This window comes from Camelus bactrianus, chromosome 7 (assembly GCF_048773025.1).
Source record: "Camelus bactrianus isolate YW-2024 breed Bactrian camel chromosome 7, ASM4877302v1, whole genome shotgun sequence".
In the NCBI taxonomy this organism is placed as follows: domain Eukaryota; kingdom Metazoa; phylum Chordata; class Mammalia; order Artiodactyla; family Camelidae; genus Camelus; species Camelus bactrianus.
In genome coordinates, this window is record NC_133545.1 from 14,665,686 (window position 1) to 14,692,473 (window position 26,788).

The following is a 26,788-nucleotide window of genomic DNA, read 5'->3' on the forward strand; positions in this document are numbered from 1 at the left end:
TTAATAACTGTGTGTGTGTGTGTGTGTTATTTATGGAAGAGTCTTTCTACTTCTGCCAAGTTGCCTCATTCCTTCAGTAACCGCCTATTCTGCTGTGTATGTTACAAGGCTCTGCAAGGATCGCTCCATTGCTTCATCAGAAAGTTCTCTCTTGAGCTGTGCTTTTCATGATGGAAATTTCTGAATTCTCACAATAAGCTAATTCACAATGTAAATACTTCAGGTATGCATAGGCAATTGTTAAACATAAAGGTGCATTCCAGCTTGGAAAGAAATACATTAGAATTTAGAAGTTCTGAATTTAAAAGTTAACTCACCCTTTAAGAAAACTCAGATGAGAAGTTTCTGCCTCCAAAGTGGTCAGTCACTGAGCGTGTGTTCTCAGACAGCCTTTGGAGAAGACAACAGAAGAACTTCACTTTGGTTTATTACATCTAATAATTGTAAATGATACTTGAATGTGTGATATATGTATTGTAGCAAAGACGCACCGGGGCTCTCAACTCTGAGAAGACTCGCCAACCAGTTAAGTCTAGACTGGCTTCTCATGTCACTGATGGCCAATGAAAGTCGTAGGAAGTCTCAGAATTAGTAATAACTTTTCTGTCTGACCATCAATGAGGTATAGTTATAAAAATTTAATATTAAGAGGAAGAACAAAGCACCTAATTTTAGGTTTTAGAAAGTGATGGAAATGCTGAGTAGCTAATTAGGACTTAGGATTCAGTGAAAGGACTGAATGACCAAAGTATTAACTGTCATTGGTAGATGAAATATGCTTTATCCAGACAATGGACTACAAAGTCATCAATTAAAAAAAACAAACACTAATAAAGGATAGCATTTCCAATGTCACAGAAAGGGAGAAAAATTCACTGACAAGGATTTAATTTCATAGATATATTTGAATGAGGAAAAACAAATTGCAGAACAGAGTGATCTCAATCCCTTATACATATGAGAGCTTTCATAGTTTACACCCAAGAGACTGTAACATCATCTAAACTAATCTGTGTCACTTCTGGGAAGAAAAAGTCCTCAGAGCTTATGAGCATAGGTCATTACTCTCATTTTCACTTGAAGTATAAAACGCCAGGCACATAGCAGATAGAGATGAACGACTGCCAGGTAAGTTTCTGCAGCCAGTGAAGTAGTGGGCTGTCGGGGGCTTGGACTGACACTTCTCAGGTTTGCTTGGTAAGGCGGCCATACTGACACACAGCCACCACAAGTGACTTCGAGTTCCAGGGGCATCTTTCTAATGTTATCCTGGGAGTTTGATTCATATCAAATATGGAGATATTCAAATTATGAGTGAGTGTAAACTCTTCATTACATCCTAGAATTCAGAGGATTTTCAGCACAGGTGAGTTTGTAAGTGTGCTTGGTATATATCAAAGATGTGCTCACTTTACTTCTGTTTTATGTTTCACTCTTTGGTGAACCAATAAATAATGGAACAATGATGATAAGATAATCATAATTATGAAAATGATTAAAAAATCGGAGCTATTGGTCATTACTGATACATCTAAAGATAACAGCAAACATATACTTGCATAGGTAATCCATTCATTGTGTCCATTCGAGTTATCCATGTGTACTACAATACCATGGTTATCTGTAGGAAGTGTCAGGAATCATAGGGATGACTATAGGAAATGACATTACCAAGTGTCACTATCAGCGAGATTTACTGTGGGAATCTGCCCCAAAACATGCCATCAAAATTATTCTGCTTCCATAATTCTTGAATCATACTTAACAAATGGCTGTGTGAAGTCTTATATCGAGAACTGTTGTGTTTTGTCCCTGAATACGTGACTGATTGCCGAAGAGAACTTATTTCAGTGGCTGTTGGAGAAGCGATAGAATTCTGCCCGATATAATTGATATAAATCTCCCTAAAAATCTAATATTTCAGGAAAAGGAAAATGGAGCCCTTTGTTCAGGAGTTCAGTGAGCCCTCCTCCCTGACTTAGGCTGAAACCACCTTCTTCTGTTTCTCTGTTTCTCCCTAGAATGCAGCCCCAACAGTACCTGCAGCAGCGTCGAAAATTTGCAGCCGCCTTCTTGGCATTCATTTTCATTTTGGCAGCTGTGGACACTGCGGAAGCAGGGAAGAAAGAGAAACCAGGTAAGCAGTGCAGTTACGAGCACAAACCTCCTCAGTGACTGATGTCCATCTAATCCAGCTACCTGATTTTCGTCCTTTTCCCCTCCCTCCCTCCCCCACCTTTCCTTCCTTCCCTCCTTCTGAGTATTTAGAGGAACCTAAGTGACATCCCCTCCCTTCCCCCCCATCGTAAGTCCTGAAATACAGATGATGACCATTAATGTAATGACCGTATTAACAGCTACTAAGTACAGGAAATGATGAGCAATCAGGTGTTTTACTTATGCTGATGCTCTACCTCAAAAAGGGGCCCGCAAGGAACTTTGGTTTTATCTCATATTAACAAAGGAGGAAACCGAAGCTCAGAGAGCGTGAAGCACCTTCTCCGTGTCACTCCCCACGTCCTAAGGAGGCTGTGGAGCTGGGAGTCGGTTTACATCTGTGACCCACCACATTTACATTGTGCTATTCCATCCACGCGGCAGAGAAAGGAACATCGCCTTCCGCTGAAATGGATAACATGACAACTGCTACTGCTCATACAATATCTTCTCATTTTTAAAATTTATCTGGTTTGACTGTCTTCTCTTTTATAGAAATGTCTGCTTCTAAAAGGAGATGTCAGCAAATCACTTAGCAAGGTCCCTGGCACATAGTAAGAGTTAAGTTAATAATAGTTCTAGCTTCTTTCTCCCTTTTCCTCTTGGTCATCGATTGAGCCAACTATTCGGCTAACACCTCTCCCGCTCCTACTCTGCTGGATGCTGGAGAGAGAGGTGAGAAGCACAGACCAAGCAGTTAAGGCTCTCAGGAATGAATTTAGTTATACCTAGAAGCTAAAGAGTGCTCTGGGCATTGATTATCTTTCCTTCCTTTCAGAAAAAAAAGTGAAGAAGTCTGACTGTGGAGAATGGCAGTGGAGTGTGTGTGTGCCCACCAGTGGCGACTGCGGGCTGGGCACCCGGGAGGGCACCCGGACCGGAGCGGAGTGTAAGCAGACCATGAAGACCCAGAGATGTAAGATCCCCTGCAACTGGAAAAAGCAGTTTGGAGGTGAGCCCCACCCCTCCTGTCCTACTGATTTCCTCGTCCGCCCTGGGATAATCCTTGCATTCTTCCACCAAATATCTTTTTGAGGCTGACTCTAGTTATTTTAACAAGTTTATTTTATCAGATACAAAATAACCAGGCATCTTGCCTAACCCTGCATTACTCAACTTCAGTACTACTAACGTTTTGGAGTTTTTTTTTGTCCTGGAGAGAGTGCTGTTCTGTGCACTGTAGGATATTTAGGTGTGTCTCTGGCCTCCACCCATCAGCTTCTGGTCGTGCTCCCCACCTCACCAGCTGTGACAACTGAAACTATCTTCAGATGTTGCCACATGTTTCCTGGGGAGTCAAAATAGTCCCTGATTGAGACCCAGTGCCTTACCAACAGGGATGGAAAGTCCACCCTGGAGCCCTCCTAACGGTGTCCGTCCATCCAGCTTCTCTTTCCTTCTCGTTCTAGATTCCTTTGTCTTCCCTTCCCTTTTCTTATTTATTCTCCTCCTTCTCCAGATCTCTGTTACTTTCAGGGCCTCTCTCTCTTTTGCTCCCTCCTGACTCTCCACACCAGTTCATAGATTTACTTACCAAATCGAGCAGGGCTGCTGTAAGCCACGTTTCATAGACTTCCTCTCACTGGCTATTGCCAGTTTCATGTGGACCTCATCTACCTATTTGGGAAGGAGTCTCCCAGCACTTCCAACTTTAAGCCCATTATTGAACACCCAAATTGCCTGTTTTTTTCACATTCTAGACACTTTGTCTTTCTCAGCCATGGTAGAGCATGATGCCCCAGTTTTCTCACTGGTCTACAGAAACGTACTCTGGCCTATAGGCCAGAGAAGGACAACAAACATACATGCTGTATCTTTTTCATTCTCTATAACCTTTGAGGTATGTTTTATGAATGGAGGTAAATTCTATAAAGGCATGGTGAAATTCAGATACATTTGATCTTTAATTATATATGGGTTCCCTAAAGACTTATGTGCAAAGCGTCTTTAAGTTTGTCTTAAAGGTCTTGTGTCTAGAATATACAAAGTACTCTCAAAACTAACAATCCAGTTGGAAAATGGGCAAAAGACATGAACAAACATCTTACCGAAGAGGATATCCAGGTGGCAAATAAACACCCGAAAGGATGTTCCACAGCTTTTCTCCATTAGGGAACTAAAAATGAAAGCCAATGAGATATCGGTGAGATATCACTATATACTACCCTCCTATCAGAATGGATAAAATTAGAAATAACCTCAAATGCTAGCCAGGATGCAGAGAAATTAGATCACCCACGCCTGGGTGACGGGGATGTAAAACGGTACCACCACACTGGGGAAGAGTCAGGCAGCTTTTCATGAAACTAAACTTGTGTTTGCCGTACAGTGCAGTGGTTTCACTCTTAGGCATTTATCCTAGAGAAATGAAAACTTACGCTCGTATAAAAAACCTATACGTGGATGTATATAGCATTTTATTTGTTGTAGCCAAAAGCTGGAAATAACCCAGATATCCTTCAACTGGTGGATGGTTAAAGAAACTGAGGTCCATCCATACCATGCAGTAGTGCTCAGCAATACAAAGAACAGGCTTTCGGGACACACAACTTGGATGGACCTCTAGGAAATTCTGCTGAGTGAAAAAAGCCAACCTTAAAAGGTATATGCTGTATGATTTCACTTATATAACATTATTAAAATGACAAGATTATAGAGATGGAGAATGGGTTCGTAATTGCCAGTGGTTAAGGAGGTGGGAAAGGGAGAAGGTAGCTAAGCTGTGACTAGAAAAGGAAAACCCAAGGGACTCTTGTGTTAGAACTTGCTCGAATATCCATGGTGGGGGTACTCACCCATCTACACATGATAAAGTCGCACAGAACTAAATGTATGCACAAACACATACATGAATGAGTGCCTGTGAAACTGGGGAAACCTAAATGACTTCCATGGAATATCCAAGTCAGTTTCCTGGTTGTGCTGTTGGACTGTAGCTCTGTGTGACAGCACAACTGAGGGAAACTGGGTGCAGGGTCAGTGGGATCTCTCTGTGCTAGTTCTTACCACTGCACGTGAACCGACAATTACTTCACTACAAAAAGTTATAGACAAAAGTGTGTCTTCTTTCATGGCACGCCCAGAGGAACTCAGAGATGTCTCTTTGGTCCTACCCTGCCTTTAGCGGAGTGCAAATACCAGTTCCAGGCCTGGGGAGAGTGTGACCTGAACACAGCCTTGAAGACCAGAACCGGAAGCCTGAAGCGGGCCCTCCACAACGCGGACTGCCAGAAGACGGTCACCATCTCCAAGCCCTGTGGCAAACTGACTAAGCCCAAACCTCAAGGTGGGTTCTTGCCGTTACCACAGTTTTAATGTGAACGGAATGATGGACTCAGGTGGGATCTTCAGATGTGCAGACTCAAATTTTCCAGAAGGAAAACTTGGGTGAATTACCTTCAGAAAGGGATTGAAAAATAAATACATTGAACATCACGTGAGTACTTTTCAGCAGGCAGTTGGTGAATTCAAATTGAAGTCCTCTGCACAGACAGAGGGACTGAAACAGTCTCCTAGCACAAATAAACCACTTAGCAAAACCGCCAGTTAAAACTCTATGCTCTAAATATATAGCTCTGTGTTGGCTATAAATTCCAAGCCCCAAACCAGGACTGCGTCCTGACAGGAGTGAACAAGCTTAGGAAGACCACGAAGCTGAAGGTTTAAAGTCAGGCGTCTCCTAGGTCATCAAGCATTTATCGTTTTTGTGAAATCAGTTAATTTATTTTCCATCTTTCCATTTTCTACCACCTGGTAAGTTCTGTATTTCTTATATTTCTTTCGGAGCCTTTCTATTTGTTTAGTTAGATTAACTTATTCAGTACATTTATCATGGAACTTCAGAATTATGTGGAGCTCTCTTTCTAGTCATTCCCAAAAAGTCAGACTCTGCTCTTATGCTGGAGAAAGTCAGCCAAACAATATCATGGCCATGGTTTCATAAAAATAGAATCCCAGCTGAGGGAAGACAAGAAGGCAACAAATTCTTTTATTTCACGGTTGTATAGTCTCAGTTAAATCCCCCAAAATTAAAATGTTGAAGTCCTAACCCTCAATACCTCAGAATGTGATTATATTTGGAGACAGGGCCTTTAAAGAGGTAATTAAAAGTTAAAGGAAGTCATATGGGTGGGCCCTAATGCAATATGGCTGGCATGTAAGAAGAGGAGTTTAGGACACAGACAAACACGGAAGGAAGACCATGTGAAGACACAGGGAGAAGATAACCATCTACAAGCCGAGGAGAGAGACCTCAGAAGAAGCCACCCCCAGCAAATGAATACCGTGGGCCTCAGTGAACTCTAAATTAAAACATCTCTTTGGCCTCTGTTTATACTTGAGCTCTGAAATGGACCTGAAAACTCATACTGGCCAGGTTAATTATAAGTAGAAACCCAGAAAAATGAACATGAAGTCCATAATAAATGAAAATAGGAAAAGAAAATCCCCAGCAACTGGGGAGGATTGGCTGACTTGCTGCTAATGGTTAGAATGGGCTCATTTCACAGGGAGTTGTCCATAGAAATGGTTACCTTCAACTTCAGGATGGCCAGATGCAGGCTAGACCTGCAGGTGCACATCTAGGATTCAGGCTGCCCCTTACAGGTCAGGGAAATCTCTGCGGCTTGTAGTGTGTATTTGGAAGGCATGACATGGGGGTGGGGTCCTTGCACTGAATTCCTTTGCCAGCTGTACACATGTCACTTGTCTGGAGACAAATACACAGATCTAATGAAAAGTAGTAGCCTCATCTCTTCAGTGAGATATTCCCCAAACTGGAAGAACATCAGAGATACAGTTTCCAAACTGATTGATTTTTAACCCAGTCAGAAAACCAAAATATTCAGCATAAATATAGAGTCAAAAAGAAAAGGGATTGAAGATGTCTCTGTGTTCCAGCCCAGTGATTCACAACCTGGGATACATGCTGGAATTTTCAATTGGAACTTATAAAAATCCTGGTGTCCAGGCATAAACCAGACCAACTAAATCAGCATCAGTAGTTTTGAAAATTAAAATATTCCTTAGGAGATTTCAGTATCAGCCAAAATTGAGAATTACTGCTCTCGTGGGAAATTCAGAGACCACACATACACAGGTGCACATACATACACACACACACGCTCAAGCACACCTGCTGTCCCTGTTCTCTCGGGGGATAAGAGAAACTGCAGCTTAATGGCTGGGGAGGAAAAAAATGGAGCAGGATTAGGTGGTGGATGGTGGTGGGGCTAGGTGTATATGGAAAATGTTGAAGAGTTCGGATTAAGTCAAAGTGGGGACATGATTAAGAAAGACCCCTCAGGATACTTGGTGAATACATTAAATGAGTTCCTTTTTTAACTGGACTGGTGAATAGTTCACTCTTTTACGTTTTCCATCCAGTGGCATGTAAGGAAGGTTAGAAGTTAGGTTCAGGCTTTACCTTGAAAAATGGTAGTAAGCATATATCAAGTGGGTAGAGACATTCTGTAATTCTTTATATGTCAAAATTAAGGTGTGTAATTCATTGGAAATGGGGTAAGTGAGTTCTGTGTTTCACAGAACTGCCAGTTATGCACTTTGTAGATCATTAAAATGTAGCCTTCTGTTTGTGCATAACATGCCTGTGTTAAAACTAACCAGTCTTTTCCCTCTCAACAACGGAGGTTCTACGGATGCCGTTTTGGCACCAGGAACTCTGCACAAAGAAAAATCTTTACTACGAGTTGAGCTAGGGAGAGGTGTCAGATAGAAGGTTTTCTTCATGGGATTCACACACACTTTCCAGGACATTCTTTTTCTTGGTTTAAGTAAAATGTCCAAATAGAATATGTGGGTTGTGTATATTTTTATACTGTTTTTCTCAAATAGCCATGAGTGGACATTCTGGCTTTCCCTTTGTGAAGTTCTACACTTAAGAGAGCTCATTTAATTCTCATCAATGGAAAAACAAGTAATAATGAAAGGGAATCTCTGCTATCATTAGTATTGTTCTGTTTCTACTCTTGCCCTTTGCTATAGGTGTTTTACAAATATTATCTTATAAAATTCCATATATCCTTGAAAGTAGGTATTATTATGAGAGAGGTTTTAGTCATCCATTTCTAAATTATATACCCAGAAGAGGAGAGAATATTGGAACTCTTACGTAGACATAAGAATTGAAAGATGCAAAGTTGGAATGTAGCTTTCCTGGGGTGGGAACGGATTGCTCTGGGGATGGTCACTGATTGACTAAAAGACTGTAATTAGAATTTGCTTAATTGCTGCCAGAATCTGGCAGGGATAGATTGGTGAGAAATTATGTTGGACACTTGAAGTTTTCATTTCTTAGGAAAAGAGATTGCGAGTATTAATGGAAGTTTTTAATTAAGAAAATCCTATATCTGTCAGAGTTTTTAGTTGCAGCAAGATCTAGATTAGCTAATGAAGCAGAAAGGGGTTGATTGAGGATGTCATGCAGCTCACAGAATCTCCAGAAGGGCCAGAGAATTTGACTAGGACCTAGCAAGTTGGTAGGATGGGCCCATCTGAAGCGGAGCTGTGGTCCTAAGGAGTGTTGTGAAGCTCCTTTTAATACCAACAGGCCAGCTTTGCATGCATATCTGTTTCCAAGTTTGTCTCACAGAAGGTTATTCTCAAATGGTTTCCAGGACAGGCAGGGGCGGGAGCACATGGATGGATGTCTACATTACAGGTGGTCTAGGCAACAGTGTTAGTCCCTCCTGCTGTCCTGTCCACCAATTCATGCTCTGCTGTTACCAAATCCTTGTTAAATTTCCGTGCTCACCATAACCCCAATCCCTTAGATTTCTTCCCAGCTACTTCTAGAAGTTTTGCCATGTTGCTGCTTTTTTTTTTTCTTTTGGATCACGCCTAGCCCTCTCAGGTTTGACAATTTATTTTTAAAGATAAAAAGAAAAGCAACTTTTTAAGTGAGAGACTCAGCTGTGTGCAGGACACAGCATTTGGCAGCTGATTATTAAATGTGAAAGAGGGTCAGTAAAGGGATATCCCCAGCATTCTCAATTCTCTCCCGCTACATAGGTTCTTTTGTTAGTTCTTTTAAAGGTAAAAGAGGCTCCCCTACATGTCTTTCTATTTTCTGGGCTCTGACATCCCTTGGTAATGAGCAGGGCAACACCCTGTGATGAGCTTTGCTGGACTGAGAGATTTTAACTGTGCTGGGAGAGGTGAACGCACAGACTCCCACTGTAGGCCAGCCTGGGATGGGATCCCTCCCCCTGTGACCCACAGTGGGGTTGATGGCTGCTGCCCTTGGATTTGACCAGAAAGAGGCAGCCTAGGGTATCTTACGGGACTTCTGTTCTTCTTGATCAGAGGGAAACACTCATTCAGTTTGGCCTCAAGGTTTTCATTTCTTTTTTACTCTGTTTGAGGAAATCTTTGAACATCTGTATTTAACTTTCCATCTATGATACTGTACTTGAAGCAAGAAGATCTAATTCTGCCCCTTCCTTATTAGAATATCTGTTTCATCTTCTGTAAACAAAAGTCTACAGTGAATATCTCACAGCACTGTTGTAAAGATGAAGTAACTTACATAAAAATGCTTGATAAATGTGCAGTATTCTAAAGACCATTTCCTTCCTTCCAAATGGAGATGAGTGTTTCCCTCAGCATCTTTTCAGGCAAAAAAATTATAGTGATTACAATAATACTAATTATAGTTAATATTTCTTGAGAGCCTAGTAGGTTTTGATTACAGTTGAGTACATTGCTCATATGCTGTGTCACTGAATAGTCACAAGACTCTGTGAAATAGTTACTATGATTATCCCTCCTTTTACATATAAGGAAACTGAGGCTCAGAGATGCCTGATGTAAAGTGATACAGCTAATAAGCAGAGGAGCCAGGACTTGAATGCAAGGCAGTCTGACTCTAGATCTCCTGCATTATGCACAGCTCCTACCCCTGTATATTCAACACTGGTAGCTCCGTTTCTTATCTAAAAAAGATAAGAATTTCAGACCCATTTATTCTTCCTAAAATCCCTCTTTTATCATGGCTTCCCATCAGCCCCAGGTCCTGGCTCCTTAGCAGGACATGCTGCTCATGTATCATCCTATTTGGCTTTTGCTGGATCCCTGCTCCAGACGTTGCCGTGTACTCTGCCCCAGCCACACCAAACTCCCGGAGGTGGCTTAATGGGCCATGATTTCTCATATGTCCATTTCTCTGCACCTGTGGTTCTAGAAACCTGGAACCCATTCTCCTTCTTCTATACCTCCTACATTCCATTCTGTAAAACCCAGCTTATTCATTCAACAAATATTCTGGAGTGGGTGCTATAGGTTAGAGTTAGCATGAGGTATAAATCAATGACCTCTATGGACCTCTAGTGCAATAGGAGAAGCCCGAGAATGAATTCCAATGTCCTGCACAGAGTGGCAAATGCTATGAAAGAGAGAAGCATCCGGTGCTTTGGCATTATTTCCAATTTTCTTGTTTATTTCTAAAATCTATGAAAAGCCTACAATGGAACAGGTGGTACTGCTACGTTCTAGTGGTGGGTAGATAATAGTGACCAAAATAAATAACTAATAATTAAAATAAGAACTACATATTGGGGTAAGTAGTCTTAAAATCTAAAGAGCCAAGTGTTCGCGGGACTAAGAGGAGGAGGGGCCAAGTTAGAGTGACCAGGGAAAGCTTCCTTTGAGAGGCAACTTCTGAACTTGGACTAGAAGACAGAGAAGCAGCTAGCCGTACTAGTGTTCTAAATGAAACATGGGGAAGTTCAAAGTCCTTGAGGCCAAAAAGAGCTTGTTTTGTTCAAAAATTAGAAAAGAGATCAGTGTGAACACTTGCCAGACTTCCCTTCCCAAGCCTGGAGTGGCTGCGTTCTCTCCGACGGCTGACTTCTCTGTATTCATCCATCCTCCACAGTGAGTGCACATCTGCCTTGCCCCACACTGACCCTCTCGAGGTCAGGAGCCACAACCCATTCACCTGTGTGAGTTACTGACCCTAGTCTGTGCGAGGAGCTCAACAAATAGTACTGACATGAGGAATGAATGAATGATGTGTCCAGGTCTGGCTACACTATCCTGGTCTGGCTCACTAGAGCACATCATTCATTCACTGGCTACAAAAAAAAAAAAATGTGCAGAGAGATCACAGGTAAAGCACAGCGCACTCACCTGGAAGAAGAGCCACCTGGGTGTTTTACTTCCATCCTTATTAACGAATTTTTAGTTCTAATTGTCGTGACAGATGTTAGAACCAGGAACTATAAATATTTGCAGGGTTTACTTCACACTGTGTATCTGCCTTCATCTCCCTTGGTAAATTCCACGCTCAGAGGCTCATCAGCTGTGCACACACAAAGCAGATATATAATAGTCAGTATTAAGGAAGGCTGCATAATAGAGCATTCTTCACACTAATTAGTTACTGAGCGGAGGGATCGTCTTTTTTTCCCCCTGAAGCTTCTACATTGCTCCCTACTAACTTCTGGATTGAGAACTTCTGCTTTGTGTTTTAGGTTGGAGCAATTGTCATCAGCATTTCTTAAGCATCATAAAAGTAGCTGCAATTTATTGAGTATTTTCTATGTGACAGGCATTATACTAAGCCCTTAGCATGCGCTGTCTCACTTGATGCCCACGGCAGCCCCAAGGAGCTTGGGTCGTGTTTTACAAATGAGGACGCTAAGGTTGCAGCTTGCACAAGGTCACCCAGCCAAAGGGGTCAGGCTTGAACTTCAGGCCAGGACAGTCTGTGTCCACAGTTCTTTCTGTTAGACCAATGCTTCCAAAACTCAGTGCTTCCTATGAGATCTCTTTGGGTATTCTAAAATAAATGAATAATTTTGGTTTTCGCTTTAATGATAATTCTAAAACATTAATATAAGTGTGTTTAGGGTCATTTACCATTGATTGAGTGGTGTCAGATAATTTCTGACTCAAGCGTGTCTTTGTGTAACAATTGCATGAAGGCACATGATAAAATTTTGTGCTGCATTTCTCAAGCTGCAGTCCTTGAGAGCCTGAATTCCTCCAGAGTAAGACACAGTACTGCAGTGCATCCATTACACTTAGTGTCCTCCCAGGCTCAACCCTGGGCTGGATTCAGGACTGCCTCCTCTCCACTGTGAGATTCACAGAGATGCTATTCATAGGATCCAAGGCACTGGTGTCCTGGTAACAAACGCTGCCGGCGGAGACACTGTGCAGCGAGCGTCCCAGTGACTCCAGCTGGCTTTGCCCTGATGCACAGCCTTCAGGAACCTCCAGGGAAATCAAAGCCGGCTGGTTGTTGCTCAGTGCACAGAGGCAGGGAAAAGAGAAAAAGACTTTTTCTAGAGGAATAAACAGTATTTGCAGAAGAGCTCTTCAGAAATCCAAAGAGCAAGAAGCTGGTAAAGATCTTCCTGGTGTCCTACTGCTGGGGCACACTGGGGCCCAGGCCCATAGCTGTTTACTGTAGGTTCACACACACTCACAGCACTCGCTCCTGCAAGGTGAAAATAATTTCAGGAATTATTTTTATTCTACAGAAGACATAAAAACTTTATTTTCAGATCTTGCCCAGATGCACAAGAGGAATCAATTAAGCTGCTGTGAAGGCTGTGGTCTAAAAAATGAAGAGAAATCCAGGAAAATGTCTTTAGATCTAACCTTTGCTGCTGCTGTGGACAGAGCATTGGGTGCCTGGGGGTGGGAGGAATCCTGCGGCGGGGAAGTGGAGCTCCCCTGCTTGACTCTGGGGGACAAGGGTAGAGACAGGTGAGTGGATTAATGCCGAGAGCTCACAACCCTAGAATATGCAGTACCAAAGTCATATATTTAAATGATGTCTTTTAAAATCTAGGGGACAAATTTTTCAAAAATAACAATAAGCTCACATGTATTTTGCATCTTCACAACTAATGAGGTTGACCTGAAGGATATATAAAAATGAAAGTGTGAAATTTTGCTCACTGAAGTATTAGTTTGCTAGTGCTGCTGTAACAAGGTTCCATAGACTGGGCGGCTTAAACAGCACAAACTTATTTTCTCACAATTCTGGAGGCTTGAAGTCTGAGATCAAGGTTTCGGCAGGGTTGATTCCTTCTGAACGCCATGAGGGAGGGATCTGTTCCAGGCCTCTTTCCTTGGCTCACAGACGGTCGTCCTCTCCTGGTGTCTTCACATCGTCTTCCCTCTGTGCGAGTCTGTGTCCAAACTTCCTCTTCTTACAAGGACATCAGTCACACTGGACTAGGGCCTGCTCTAATGACCTCATTTTAATTTGATTACCTCTGTAAAGGCCCTGTCTCCAAATACGTTCACATGCTGAGGTGTTGGAATTAGGAATTTAACATGAATTTTCGTAGGGGATATAACAACTAATACATGGACCGAAAAAGAAAAATTCATTTTGGAGCAAGTAAAAAGTGATTTATGGAGCTGCACTTAATGAAATTTTAAATATTCTGGAGTTCAAGCTTTTCCCCTTTTCTATAAATCATAATTTGAATTTCCAGTAGCACCAGTCATATAACATTAAGGATCAGATATGATAATAGAAAAATAATGATGTGCTAGTTGGGAACTACCTATGGTTTACAATGATGTATTTCATTTCTAACTTACACTACAATATAATTTATAATATTTTATAGTAAGATAAATTTTCTACCTATGCCCTCATTATTGTAGAAACAGGCTTTTAAACATTTCAATATCGTATCAGAAATAAATGTTCTTTTTTCTGCATTTGATGCAGAAAAAGTCAGTGTGGGGAGGTCACTGTCAAGGAGTGTAAGGTCTTGAGAGTGGCCTGTGGACTGAGGAAGGGGAAGACACTTTTGCTGAACAGAAGAAACCTAAACATTCATTCCCCACCTATGGCTTTGGGTGTGTGTGTTACACGTGCATTTAAGTGTATCACTCTATTTTAGTTGACTTTGAGGGTTCTTCAAAATAACTAGGAGACATGGGAATGGAGTTAGGGGCTGGCAGTATCACCAAGTGTGACAAGCATGTAGTGACTGCCAAGCCACACACACACGCACACCCGAGTCTCTAACACAGGTATCAGAATTGCGTGCTATTGCACCTGCAAATACACAGGCATAATTGCACCCACATTCTCAAAGCTACTTATATAAAGTTATATATTCTTTGCAGAGTTTCACTTGCTTTAGTTATATTTGCCTCTCTTCCATTTTATTTAGTACTTTAAAACTTTTTTTTTTTTTGCCAAAGGTGAAAAAGATAAAATGTAGCAGCTGAATATGAATGCAAACACACACACACACAGACACATGCATAGCTTTCTGGTTTCTTTCTGCAACTATATTCAAGTGCAAAGGCCGTAGATTAAAGGACGTACAGATGAAGCACCTCTGATTCCCTTCTTCACTGCTCTTCTCTCTTGTGACTCTCAGAGGAAAAATCCACCAAAGATTTCAGTTGTTTTTACATTTCCAATCACATGAGTAGATGTAGCTATTACATAAGGAAGATGTAAATGTGCCGAGATAAAAACAGGTTTGATTGGTGACTGTCTCCCTGGTACACACACATATAGGTCAGATCAGGGAGGGACCTCGACACACTCATGCAAATGTGTATCCGAAAGCACCTCCTAAAAGGCACTCCTCCTTGATGGTTGGAGAAACCAGTGGTTGTCTCCACTGCTTCACTTAAAGAAAGGGAAACGGAGAGACAGGAGGGAAAAGCGGCTGAAAGGCTGCGGAGAGTAGTCTCTGGGTGGAGGGAGTAGAGCTTAGTCTACTGATACAGGGAGCGTTGCTTTGGAAAATAACTGACGTGCTTAGGGACTTTTACCAAACTTGCTCTGCGTGGTTGATGAAATAATTTCCTCATCTCCACTAAACTGACAGTTAAGTCCACATTACTCACCAGCACTTTCGTAGCTGAACTTTCTATTTTGACGCGATGCAGTTGTGCTGAGTCACCTCCCAAAGTAAATGGGGGCAAAACAGAGGTGCCGCAAAGGGTCCAGATATATTTAGTTTGTATAGGATCTTTAATGCCCTTGATATCAGAGAACAAATTTGTGTAGAAGGGCAGATAATTGAGAGGTATTGTTATGAAACAGAGGTGATGAGCAAAAATGAAGGTGGACATGAGGGAAAGAACAGGTATCCCACACGTGGGCAGCACAGAGGAGAAGCCCGGTGCCGGAAGGTACATATGTATGTAGGTACATATGTATTCCATACATAATCCTAGAAGTAAATGCACTGAGTCCATAAAAGAGGAAATGAAGCGAGGGGTATTACAAAATAAGAAATTGAAAAAGAAACAACAAATTACTCCACAGAGGTGGGACTGAATTATATCTGAGAATAATGTATTATGAAAAAATTTAAATGATTATACTTTGTATTTTTAAATATATAGAAATTTCTTCCCGTATTGTGTCACTTAATATATGCTACGTCAATTTAAACCAAAATACTGGGAAATTTAATGAATGGCACCATGCTAGGAAGCCTAGTACCTGGAATCCTGGTGGATCACTGAGTTGTACATTGACAATTCAGCCAGCCTTATTATCAGTTCTGAGACACAGCTGGCATAGTGCAGAAATTAGATATTTCCACGACACTAGGCAACGAATGAGGTCCTTTAAATAGGTTCACGAAGCATTAAAAGGGTGTTGGTGGTATCCAGACTTCTGGATTTATTTACACTGTGATTTTACTGTTTGACAGTAATCTGATCCTTTTCCTCCACTCAGTTTCCATGATTTATTGAACAAGTCTCCACAGGTTAGTTAACTTTAGGGCTCTCTGTGGCACACCTCCCTCTGTCCTTGTCCTCTGGCACTCTTGACCTCTGAATCTTCAGAGTGTCCATAGCTTCCTCATATAGGAATTCCACTTCTTAGAAGGCATACATCTCCTTCCTATTCTAATCAATAGTTCTTCCCATTGGTTTAATGACCCAAAGCCATTTTATTTGAATCAGTAGCAAACAAGTTGACTTACTTTAGTTAAGTACTCAAATAATTTCATCTCTTAATTCTCTTTTTATATTCTGTATATACACAACAGGTCATCAGAAAAAAAGAAATCAAACCAAGACATTTTGCTAAGAAAATGACATAAGCTTATTTCAGAATTTTCAACTCTTCTGCATCTTACAATAACATCTCTCAAGATCTTAAAAAAAAATTTAAATTGATGTCTTTCTTTCAGTGCCCACTCACAACCCTATTTCTTGCAGATTTCCCAAATACTGGAAATGGGAGTGAGTGTTTACTTATACCAACCACATGGCAATCCTATTTCTAAAAGGGCCTGTGAGTAGATGGAAAAGAAGTGATGCATCCTGTTTGGTTATCTGCCTTTTGAGAATGAGTTTACTGTGACGGACTCTTATATAAGTTGCTGATAAAAATTTAAATTGGTACTTCCTTTCAAGAAAGAAGTATGTCAATACATACCTGGAGCTTTAAAATCCTGTCCTTTGATCCAGCAGATCCTCTTCTAATCATATACAGTAGGACAAAACTTAAATATGCAATGATTTGTCTGCAAAAATACACATTGAATCATTATTTATAGTAATAAAAAGTGAGAACATGCCAGCTGACCAACAAAAGAAGAAGGGTTACAAAAAATAAGGGCCTGAATGTCATAAAGGAATACTTCTTGGTCATGTTTCAAAGTGTATGCAGTGGCATGAAAAATAACACAGTAGAACTTTTATACTTTATCAACTGTCAACATGTTCCTAGTTAAGGTATATATTATATATATATATATATAGAAAGGAAACGTGAATAGAATCTGTTGCTAAAAATGTCATCTCTATATTGTAAATCCATGGGTAATTTCTTTACCATATGTTTCTTTATTTTCTATATAAGCTGTTATTACTTTTAAAACTGGATAGTAATTAATATTTTTTTAAGAAGAATGAAATAATTCAGAGAGGAGAAACCCTCTCTTCGCTTCAGCTAAATCTACTATAGACATACTTTTTCTCCTACTAATTCATTCTCTTCCACATCATGCATCTGTGATGTAGCAAAAGAAACAGGCATTGAAGCCATAAAAATAGCTGCTGTATACCCGTGATTTTTAATATAAATACACTTACAGAGTACTTCACAATTTTGAAAGACTCTCACGTAAAGCAGTCTTGAAAACACCACTTGTAATGTGAACTCTATGGGAGCAGAATTTTGTCTTGTTTGACATTATTTCCCAGCATCTAGAACAGCGCCTGATATGTAGTGGGTGTAGAGTGTATATTTGCTGTATTTGTTTTTCATGCAGTAGTAGCAAAATGGGATCTCAAAGGTCATAATCTCATGTGATGTTCATGATGGCCCTCTGAGCAGGATATACCAGGTTTTATGGTCCCCAGTTTACAGGAAACACATGCAGAATGATTGGTTTGCCCAAGATCACACAGCCGGTAAGTGGCCGACATCAATTAGAACCAATTCTCTAGGTGAAGACTTCTCTTTACTATCAGTAGTTGCTGTGCATTGAAAGAAAGAATTTTCTTGGCTAAATTTTGAGTTTTCTACATAGCTTACACTTTGGTGGCCATTATAATACTAGAGATAAGTGCCCTAATAGGGAAAATAAAGGTAATAGGCTTCCAGCTCAGACCAAGAGGTCAACAAATGAGAAATAGTGTCAAAAATACCAAGTACCTGAATAACGGGCAGCATTAACAAGATGGAGGTGGCAGTGGAAGCGTGGGGTTGATGGTCTGAAGACTGGGTTTGAAGGCCAAAGACTAAGAGAGAAAAAGAATGATGCTCATGCGTAACTGAAATAAGCATAAGTGTAGAGATTCAAGCAAAAGGAGTGATTTGAACAACGGGCATCAGATAAGCACAAAATAAGACCATTAGGCATTTACTAGAGATGTGATGATGAATGGAAGCAGTGCTGTGTTACGTGAGGAGGTCAAAGAGTCAGGGAATGGCCTCTCATCTGACTGTCCTTTTGGATCATTGTAGACCTTGAGGAATCACTGACACTCTTTTGGCCTCTATTTCTTCACCAGTTACATAGCAGATATGGATTAAGTTCTTTCCAGATCACAGACTCCATGATACTAATTAAAAACCCTCATGTAGACTGGGTAAAGCTTGAGAAGTTGTTTATAAGTTTTTGAGGCCACAGAGACAAGTAGTGACAAAGCTCATTTTGTTTGTCAGAACAATGTTCATAAAAGTCACCCAGAAAAATGCTTTTGATTGGAAGCAATTTTACTGACCCAATTTTCTTCTTTATTCTCAAATTTGAACAATTTGCTATGTGAGCAATCAAACTAACTTTATGCAAATGCAGGTTCTTCCTTCTTTCCACTGTTTTTTACTGAAGACTCCTCATTTTTCTATTTAGATTGAACCCAGGGTGGACTTAAGGTCTGTCGTGTGTCAAAGGAATGCCATGATGATTTGCCGGTTGCATCAGAAAAATAAATTGATTGACATTGTACAGATTAAATGGTTGATATCTTGGTATTTAGCAAGTTGTTAATTGATGAATATAAAATAAATGTCAGACTCAGGTAATAGAGAGAGGATGTGCTCTTGCCTGCACCAACAAGAACTGGGGAGAGATTCCCATTCCCAAAATGCTCCCTGAAATGAATGACCTATGCTAGTTAGATAAAATAGTGTCTATTGTTCAGAATAACTTTCATTGTTTTGAAATAAAATTTTACAAACTCCTAATCAGTATGGGGATCCATTTACTAGCCAAAATATGCAAACTGTTGCCCCAACCACCAGCTCTACTGGAGAGCTAGAGGACTATAATTACTGAGAATTCCCCAGTAAGGGCTTTGGAGAATATGAGACAAGGGAAATCAGAGTTTTATTCCAGTTGGCATCCTGGATTATTCCCTGAGGATACCATTTTAATATACAGCTGTTGCTTAAAATGTCAGCCAAAGACTAGGAATTATTAAATGTTCAGACACTGACTATTTATTCCTAAATTAAACATAAAACCTTCTTTGACCTTACAGTCATCTCACCTTTCATGGGTTAAGAGAAGGAGACATTTATAATGACAAGTAAAAACAGAGTAAAAGATTGTTTCTTCAGTATAGAGGGCGGAAAGCTGGGGATATACGTGAACAAAATGAATACTTGGGAGCAGCAATTTAGCAAAATTTTAGCAACTCCTGACCTAATTGCACCCTTGAAGCTTGAGTAAAAGAAGCTCAGGACAATGACTCTGTACACAAATACTACTTCCCCTAATATATAATGGACGTTGGAACTTATCTGAAGAGGTGGTGAGGGTAAGAATGGAAAACTTCAAGCTCTGCTTAAGTGTAAGCTAGGTTTTGTATAACATTTGTGGTGGATGTCATGTCCCCTCTCATCATAAGCCTTATGACCCTCTTGAGCACCCACCTGCCCTATGATCCCTAATCCCTACTGGCCATTGTTTTCATCCCAGTATTGCTCTGTTGCTTAGCACATTCAATGACCCGCTTAGTCCAAATGTCTTGGTGATGACCAAGTATATTAATTTTACAGAGAAATTACCTCTTGTTCTTAGTCTATTATCACTAAGTTATCATTATCACACTAATGATAACTGCTAACCTTTATTGGCACATGTTATATATAGTCTGTGTTCTGTTCTCAGTGGATTTTATACAACTCATTTAACTTGGATTTTCATATGCCCATTCACAAGTGAGGAATCTGAGACCCAGATACATGAATTAACTTTCTCAGAGTCTCATAGTAACTTAGTGATGGAGCCAGAATTTAAACTCCAGCCCTTAACCCACACGTTTCTGCCACTATCATGGACTGAGTGGAGGAAGTATCTTAGAAACATTTAGCAATATACTTCACTTGCTAGGCAGGTGATGCTGACTGTTCTTATCTTTGGAGCTAAAGTTGACAAGCCCTATTTTATACTGCATTCTCCTTAGGAAAAGGGAGATGGCAAGATGATTGAGTGGAAAAGGATAAAGTCTTTTGATTTGAATTCTCATGGTTTTACTTACCTGGCTTATCCCACGTTGGTACATTCCATTTGCTTCATCCAAGGCTAGGAGTCTCTGTAGGGTCAAAGCTGTGTGTTTGGTAGGTTCATAGGTGGTTCACATATATTAATAGCTGGCCAAGTGTATAAGCAGAGAACAGATCAGGAGTGGAAGCACTCTGAAATTGTTTGCCAGAAAAAAGGCTTATCAACAGTCCCACAGAGAGGGAATGTGGGAGGTGAAGGGCTAAGCAAAGCTTTGTAGCTCTCCACTGAGCACTGACCTGGCTTATTCTCTCAGAGATGCCTGCTGTGTTTCTATTTCCTAAGTACCTTCAGGCAGTATGTTGTTTATCAAACGGGGGCAACCAATGAGATAACAGGCATTTATAGGTGTTCACACACAGAGGTAGGCTGCATTACTCCTGCCTCTTCCCATAGGCATCCTCCTGGCAACAGCAGACACAAACACACACACACACACACACACACACACACACACACACACACACACACACACACACACCCCTGTCTATATATCTAATCATTTCATTCCTGGCCATTTATAAGAAAAGTGGCTCCCTCCCCCATGCTTACTAATGCAATGCTTTTTTTTTCTTCTTCTTAATCACAGCAGAATCTAAGAAGAAGAAAAAGGAAGGCAAGAAACAGGAGAAGATGCTGGACTAAAAGCTGCCACCTTCCGTGGAACATGAAAAGGACATCAGCAAACAGGATCAGTTAACTATTGCATTTATATCTACCGTAGGCTTTTTATTCAAAAATTATCTATAGCTTAAATATACAATAGGCAGAAACGAAAAGAAAAATTTCGTAGTAGCATTTTTTTTAAATGTATACCATAGTACGACTAGGGGCTTATAATAAAGGACTATAATCCTATTTAGAAAGTTGACTTATAGTACATGATAAATGATAGAAAATTGAGGTAAGTTTTTTGAAGTTACGTGATATTTTACATTTAAAATCTTTTTTTTTTTACATTTTTTTCTTTTGTCAGCAATTTAAATGTTATGACTATGTAAACTACTTCTCTTGTTAGGTTATTTTTTCACCTAGACTTTTTTTTCCCAATTGAGAAAAATACATACTAAACAAAGCAGCAATAAAATATGATCATTCTATTTGAGGAAAATATCTTGTTTTCTGCCAGTGGATTAAAAAATTTTTTTTAGTCAGCAAAATGAGGGGAGGGGGTTAGAGCATGCCCTAGTTCAATGTTAACTTTTTTTTTTAAGAAAAGTATTAAAACATGAAATTATTTCACTTTGGCAGAAATATTTGTTTTCTTGATGAAATTATTTTTCCATCTGAGGAAAAAAAAAGAGTAGGAGAATAAATCAAGGTGATGCTAAAAAAGGTGCTTTTGTGTGAAGTAATTTGATATTGTAACCCTTTCCCTTTATCACCTACGCTCCCCCAGCCAACCTGTTAGCCGTAAAAGTTGATCATATAAACTAATTAAATCACTCGTGGGCACAAATGTTACAGATTTTATACAGGTGTAGCTGTAGCTGCAGATGTAGATCTATAACTGTGAGTTTTCCAACTTTCTATCAGTATATAACAGGTAGACTGGTGCCACTAAATTGAACAAAAGTTCCAAAGTGGTCTAGGGTTTGGTGGAATAGAAAAATGTTCTTCTCTTGAGTAGGTTTGGGCTTGCATAGTTCAAATCAGTAACATCATGCAAGGTAGCTTGTACTTGGTTTCAATAAAACAAGAATTCCTACTCTTGTTATCTGCCATGTGAGTGACACAGACTATCTGTACAACTAACTCCCTTATCTGCTGGGCTGTAAGCACAGTCTTTAAGTAAATAAGTCTGTGTGTCTATTATTCAGAGAAATAATATCTCAGAAGTCAACCGGGATTAGCCTCAAAGTATTTCTTTTGAAAAAGCCACCTCTAATTTTAAAGTGATAAGACCCAATAAACAAGCATTTATCTACCGAGATAACGCTTAAGTCCACTTTCAGAAATTATGGTGTCAACATACCTAGGGCTAACCTTAAAATAATTACAAACTGGTCTAATGATGCGGCCAAAGTGTCTTTAAAGCTAAACTAGTTTTGCCATCTGGCTGAAGACTCTGCCTGAGCTAGGAATGTTGAGGGGGTCCCTATCTCCCCACCAAGTCAAAGCCAACTGCTAATGGGGGGATATAAACAGGGATGGACTTTTGGGCACATATACGGAACAGTCTGTGGATTGGTGCTTAATAAAAGCAGAGTACCTTGTAAAAATGCAAATGGCAAAAACATGAATGGTGATTGCAGTTCTTTCACAAGTGAACCTTAACAAGAGAAAAGTACTCACAGGGACAGATGGAGGAGATGAAAGCAGGCTTGACTGGGTTTTTTGCCAGCAACACCCTGTAAGGACAGGGATGGTGGAAAAGCCTTCAGCATATTTTGTTAGCCTCTCACCTAATATTGCTCCTCCATCATCATTTAGCCAAAACAGCTGCCCATGAATCAGTAATGAGCTAAGGTAAACTAGAACAAAATCTCCTGAAGGGAAAAACAGTTCTGTAAATTATCATGCCCCCTTTATTCACAGGGCATGGCAGGAAGCCAGGGGTTCTCCGCTGTGTGGAGGATGATTCCTAGCAAACCATATAAATAAGTCCCTGATTCTCTGTTAAAGCAAGGGTTGGAATGCTAATCTCCACTGCAGAGGGTATGAAATTAAAGTCTCAAGAATTATTCTACCCCAGCCCCAGTTTTAAACACCTTGCAAAACCTCACGGGAGTATTGAAAATATAAATACAAAAGAACAGGCTCCAAAAATCACTGACTCTCACAAGCAGGGAGAAAGAAAAGACCATCTTCACTTTTTTCAGAGTGCCCCAGCTAACTCTCTTCCCAATCATACTGAGTTTTATGAAATTTGCCCTAGTGTTCTTTAAGCCTTGAGGAAGTCAGCTGTGTTTCCTTAAACGACCTTAAACTGAAGACAAGCTCTCCTTCCAATCATCAAAAACAATCCTTCACTGACCAGAACATGTCCTTATTCAGCTCAGTGATTGCATCCTCCGCACTTGGACTCGGGTAGACTTTCTGATTTATTCTGAACGGGTGCATACTATCACACTCTATTCCGGGAATGACATTGTAATGTCTTGTTGACTTTGCAGAAGTCCAAACAGATTTTAATGCTCTGAATAGTTAACCGTTGTGTGGGTGGAAGGATGTGGGCATAAAAAAAATCATAATTTCATTTGTGGGTCCTTGACCATAAGAAGCCTTATTTGAGGAAAGAGAGGCTACAGTCATTTTCCCACTAAGAAGACAGATACTTCTTTAGGATTAAGAGAGACACACTATTTTCCATAATGTGTAACTCTTGACTCCATACTTCTGAAAGTCTTAATTGTTTTACAACTTCTTTAAATGAAAAAACAGAGGTAAATATGCTGTAGGAGGTACTGGATGAGACAATAGAAAATACTGTTCTTGAGTTGCTTTAAAATAGTTCCAAAACATAAACATTTGAATTTTATTAACCTTTGGTCATGGGATTTTCTAATGGAGGGAGGCAAAGGGTTTCTTCTCATTAATCTTCTTCAGAAGTAATAAGGCAGATCAACATCCTTGGCTGTGGGATATCAAAGGATTCAATCCCTCCCGCCCCCTTTTTTTGGCTGGCTTCCTTTTAATTTAATTAGTTTTAACCCTTAAGTTTTAAAAAGTGGAATCAATCAGAAGGCGAGAGTGTAGGAGAATGTTCCTACACTTCTTATGTAAACTCAAACTTTAGATTCTTCTTTGGAGTAAAACATGCTTCTCACTGTCTACAATCTTATTTCTGAGTTGCAAAAATTATCTCCATGTCTTCCCCTGTATTACTGTTCTTCTGTACCCCCCTGTTTTATCTGGGCTGCTGCAATCAGACAGTGAGAGACACTTCTCTCTTGCATCTGAAAACCTAAGCAGCAGCGTTTTCAATCACTTTTTAAAGAAGATAGTCTTGGGATACATTTACATAAGGAGTAAGGCGCACAGTGTTGTTCTGAGCATTCAGCAAGTAACGCCTACCTCAAAACTATGTGGACTCTAATTCCCCTAGAAATAAAAGAAAAACATATCATGGTCTTAGAAATCCACCCCTCCCCCACTGTTTCTGTTCTTCCCAACCTTTCACTTTTCCAAATAAGACACCAAAAGGAACGTCAGTGCTCAGTCCTATTAGGGTCACAAGTAAAATCATGGAATTCAAGAATATTTCAACACAAAGGGATGCAGACCAACATGTATTTGTTGTTTGTTGTTTTTTTCTTTAATTTAAAAAGAAAAATGAAGAACAAATAGCTCTCAATATCAATTTCTGTGTTGTAATTTTTTTAAAGGACAAAACTTTAACCATCAAAACACTGTTTGATGCATTTATTATGTATATAGCCATTACAATTACTGTGTTAAGTTATTTGTGGTGTTGGCTAAGGAGGTTACATACCTAGATTATCGCCATGTATTTTCTTTTTTTCTTTGGAAACGTGCATGGAAGTCATACCATCTACATTGGAGAATGACAACGTGGAAAATCCTTAGATCATATCCCTAAGGGAATGGAGGGGTGCCCTAGAGAGTATACAGATAGAGTGACTGAATCCACACACTCAACGTGGTCTTAGTGGAGATACAAATGTTACATAAAATACACTAATCACAGAGAATCAGTTTTTTCCTCTGTCTTTTGATTGTCAGATCCATCAAATACAGGACAAAGAAATCTTCAAGTATCTTAGTTTATGAGATTCTTGGAGAATTACATGAAAACCTCAGTTACTATAAGTGATCAACAGACTAAGATACATGCAATAAGTGATATAAATTTTAGACTTTTAAGTCCAAAAGTTGTATACTTTTAAGGTGGTCATAGCTAATAATTAAAATTCTTACCAATTTATTTAAAGATATGCCAGTCTACTGTCTTGTAGCAAGGAGGAAGGGGGAGTTACTAGGGATCTGTTCCGAGATGTGGTCAGGGGAGAGAGTGGGCAAGCTGTATATAACTGTTCTGATCAAGAATTTCTGAAATCTCTGAATTCCTTCCCTCTTTATTAAGCTAAATGATATCTGGCCATCTAAGGGAGGGGCCAGCATTCGGTTTAGGTTTGTATTAATTAAATTAGTCAACTTAATCAGTCCTGGAAAATTGAATTCAGACTTTCTGGTGAATGTATCCTTATCAAGAAATTTGACCGTATCCAAAATAGGATTCTGTTCTCCTAGAAAGTGCATCTCTGAAGTCTGTTTGAACAAATGTTATTCCATGATAATTATATTGATTAATAGAGACGAATTAATCTCTAAAATTTCTTTTAATATATTTCCCCTTCCAAATTCTGATTATACATGCCACCCCACAGTCTCTGTCTAGTTTAAATTCATTAACTAATTTATGCTTTCCTGCATTCAGAATGTTTTATTAGGTGCTCAGCATGTTGCAGTGCTAGGGATTCAGTAAAGAACAAAGTGACCCCCCCAAAACCCCTGTTTTCATGGAATTTACACTCTTGCTGAGGACACAGATAATGAACATAATGAATAATGTTTTGGTTACATTTCATTGCATAACAGGCCACCTTGTGGCTTAAAACAGCAATTATTTTATTATCTCATGACTCACCTGGGCTGACTGGACTCACCTGGTTGGTCCTTTTGCTCCATGAGATGGTAGCTTGAAGGGCTGGGATGTCCAGCATGGCTCACTCACACGCCTGACGTCCTAGCGGAAATAGCTGGAAAACTGGACTCAGGTGGGGCAGTGGAGGGCTAGGCCTCTCAATTTCTCCGTGTAGTCTCAAGGACTCTCTCCTCCCACGTGGCCATGTCTCTCTGTACAGAGTCTGCTCAGCAGAGTAACCATCCTTTCCACAGGACAGCACAGAGGTCTCCAAAGCAAGAAGTTGGACGCCACCACACCCTCTGCAGGCGTAAGCCTGGAACTGGCTCAGCATCTTTTCTGCCACATTCTCATGGTTAAAATGAGTCACAGGGCCAGCCTGACTGTAGAGGAGGGACCTACCACGAAGGAGTGAAGGGCTCACTGGGGCCCCTGTCTGGGGACAAAGTACACAAAAAAGTAAAATATATATTAGATGGCGGTAAGGACAATAGAGAAAAATAAAACACTGAAGGGCAATATAATCTTAGGCAAGGGTTGCAATTTTAAGTACAATGGCCGGAGAAAGCCTCCTGGAGAAGCTGACATTCAAGCCAGCAGAAGTTTGAAGGAGATGAGGGAGCAAGTCAGGCGGGTATCGGGAGGGAGAGCATCACAGGCAGGGGGAGCAGGACGGGCAGCGGGCTCAGGAGCTCTGAGGTGGGAGCTTCCAGCGTAGCCCAGGAACAGCAGGGAGCCTGTGAATGAAGTAAGCAGAGGACGAGGGGCAAGAGATGGTCAGGGTAACGGGAAATGAGGTCAGTACCAGTGCAGTTTGGTGCCAGAGGAATCATTTTCTCTCTCCTGTGGGAGACTCTGCTTCCTCAGTCAAGAGGGGCAGGCGGGGATGCCGGCAGGAGCTGCGGTGGTTCAGGTGTCTTCAGGTTCTCCAGATGCTCACCAGCACAACTGCTGAACAGCTCATAGCCCGATA

General features: G+C 40.4%; 1 protein-coding gene and 2 long non-coding RNA genes across 4 annotated transcripts in view; 1 reads left to right on the forward strand and 2 right to left on the reverse strand.

The window, feature by feature from the left end:
* LOC141578127 (uncharacterized) overlaps positions 1–385 on the reverse strand; it is a 45,464-nt gene extending 45,079 nt beyond the window's left edge. The window contains exon 1 of the long non-coding RNA XR_012508069.1: positions 318–385. This is a non-coding gene — a long non-coding RNA (uncharacterized LOC141578127). The remainder of the gene's footprint in view (positions 1–317) is intronic.
* Positions 1–21,546, forward strand: part of PTN (pleiotrophin) — an 85,659-nt gene extending 64,113 nt beyond the window's left edge. Inside the window, exons 2-5 of one of the 2 annotated variants that reach the window (XM_010947494.3) lie at positions 2,022–2,137; positions 2,996–3,169; positions 5,342–5,503; positions 20,800–21,546. In XM_010947494.3, the coding sequence (XP_010945796.1) occupies positions 2,023–2,137; positions 2,996–3,169; positions 5,342–5,503; positions 20,800–20,852 (504 nt within the window). In that variant the 5' untranslated portion in view covers position 2,022 and the 3' untranslated portion in view covers positions 20,853–21,546. Of the gene's footprint in view, positions 1–2,021; positions 2,138–2,995; positions 3,170–5,341; positions 5,504–20,796 lie in introns of both variants that reach the window. The other variant, XM_010947493.3, reaches the window with a different exon arrangement.
* LOC141578128 (uncharacterized) lies at positions 3,176–18,931 on the reverse strand. Its single transcript, XR_012508070.1, has 3 exons — positions 16,628–18,931; positions 11,365–11,536; positions 3,176–4,333 (listed from the first exon to the last, which is right to left on the reverse strand). It is a non-coding gene; the product is annotated as an uncharacterized LOC141578128 (long non-coding RNA).
* Positions 21,547–26,788: the final 5,242 nt, after the last annotated feature.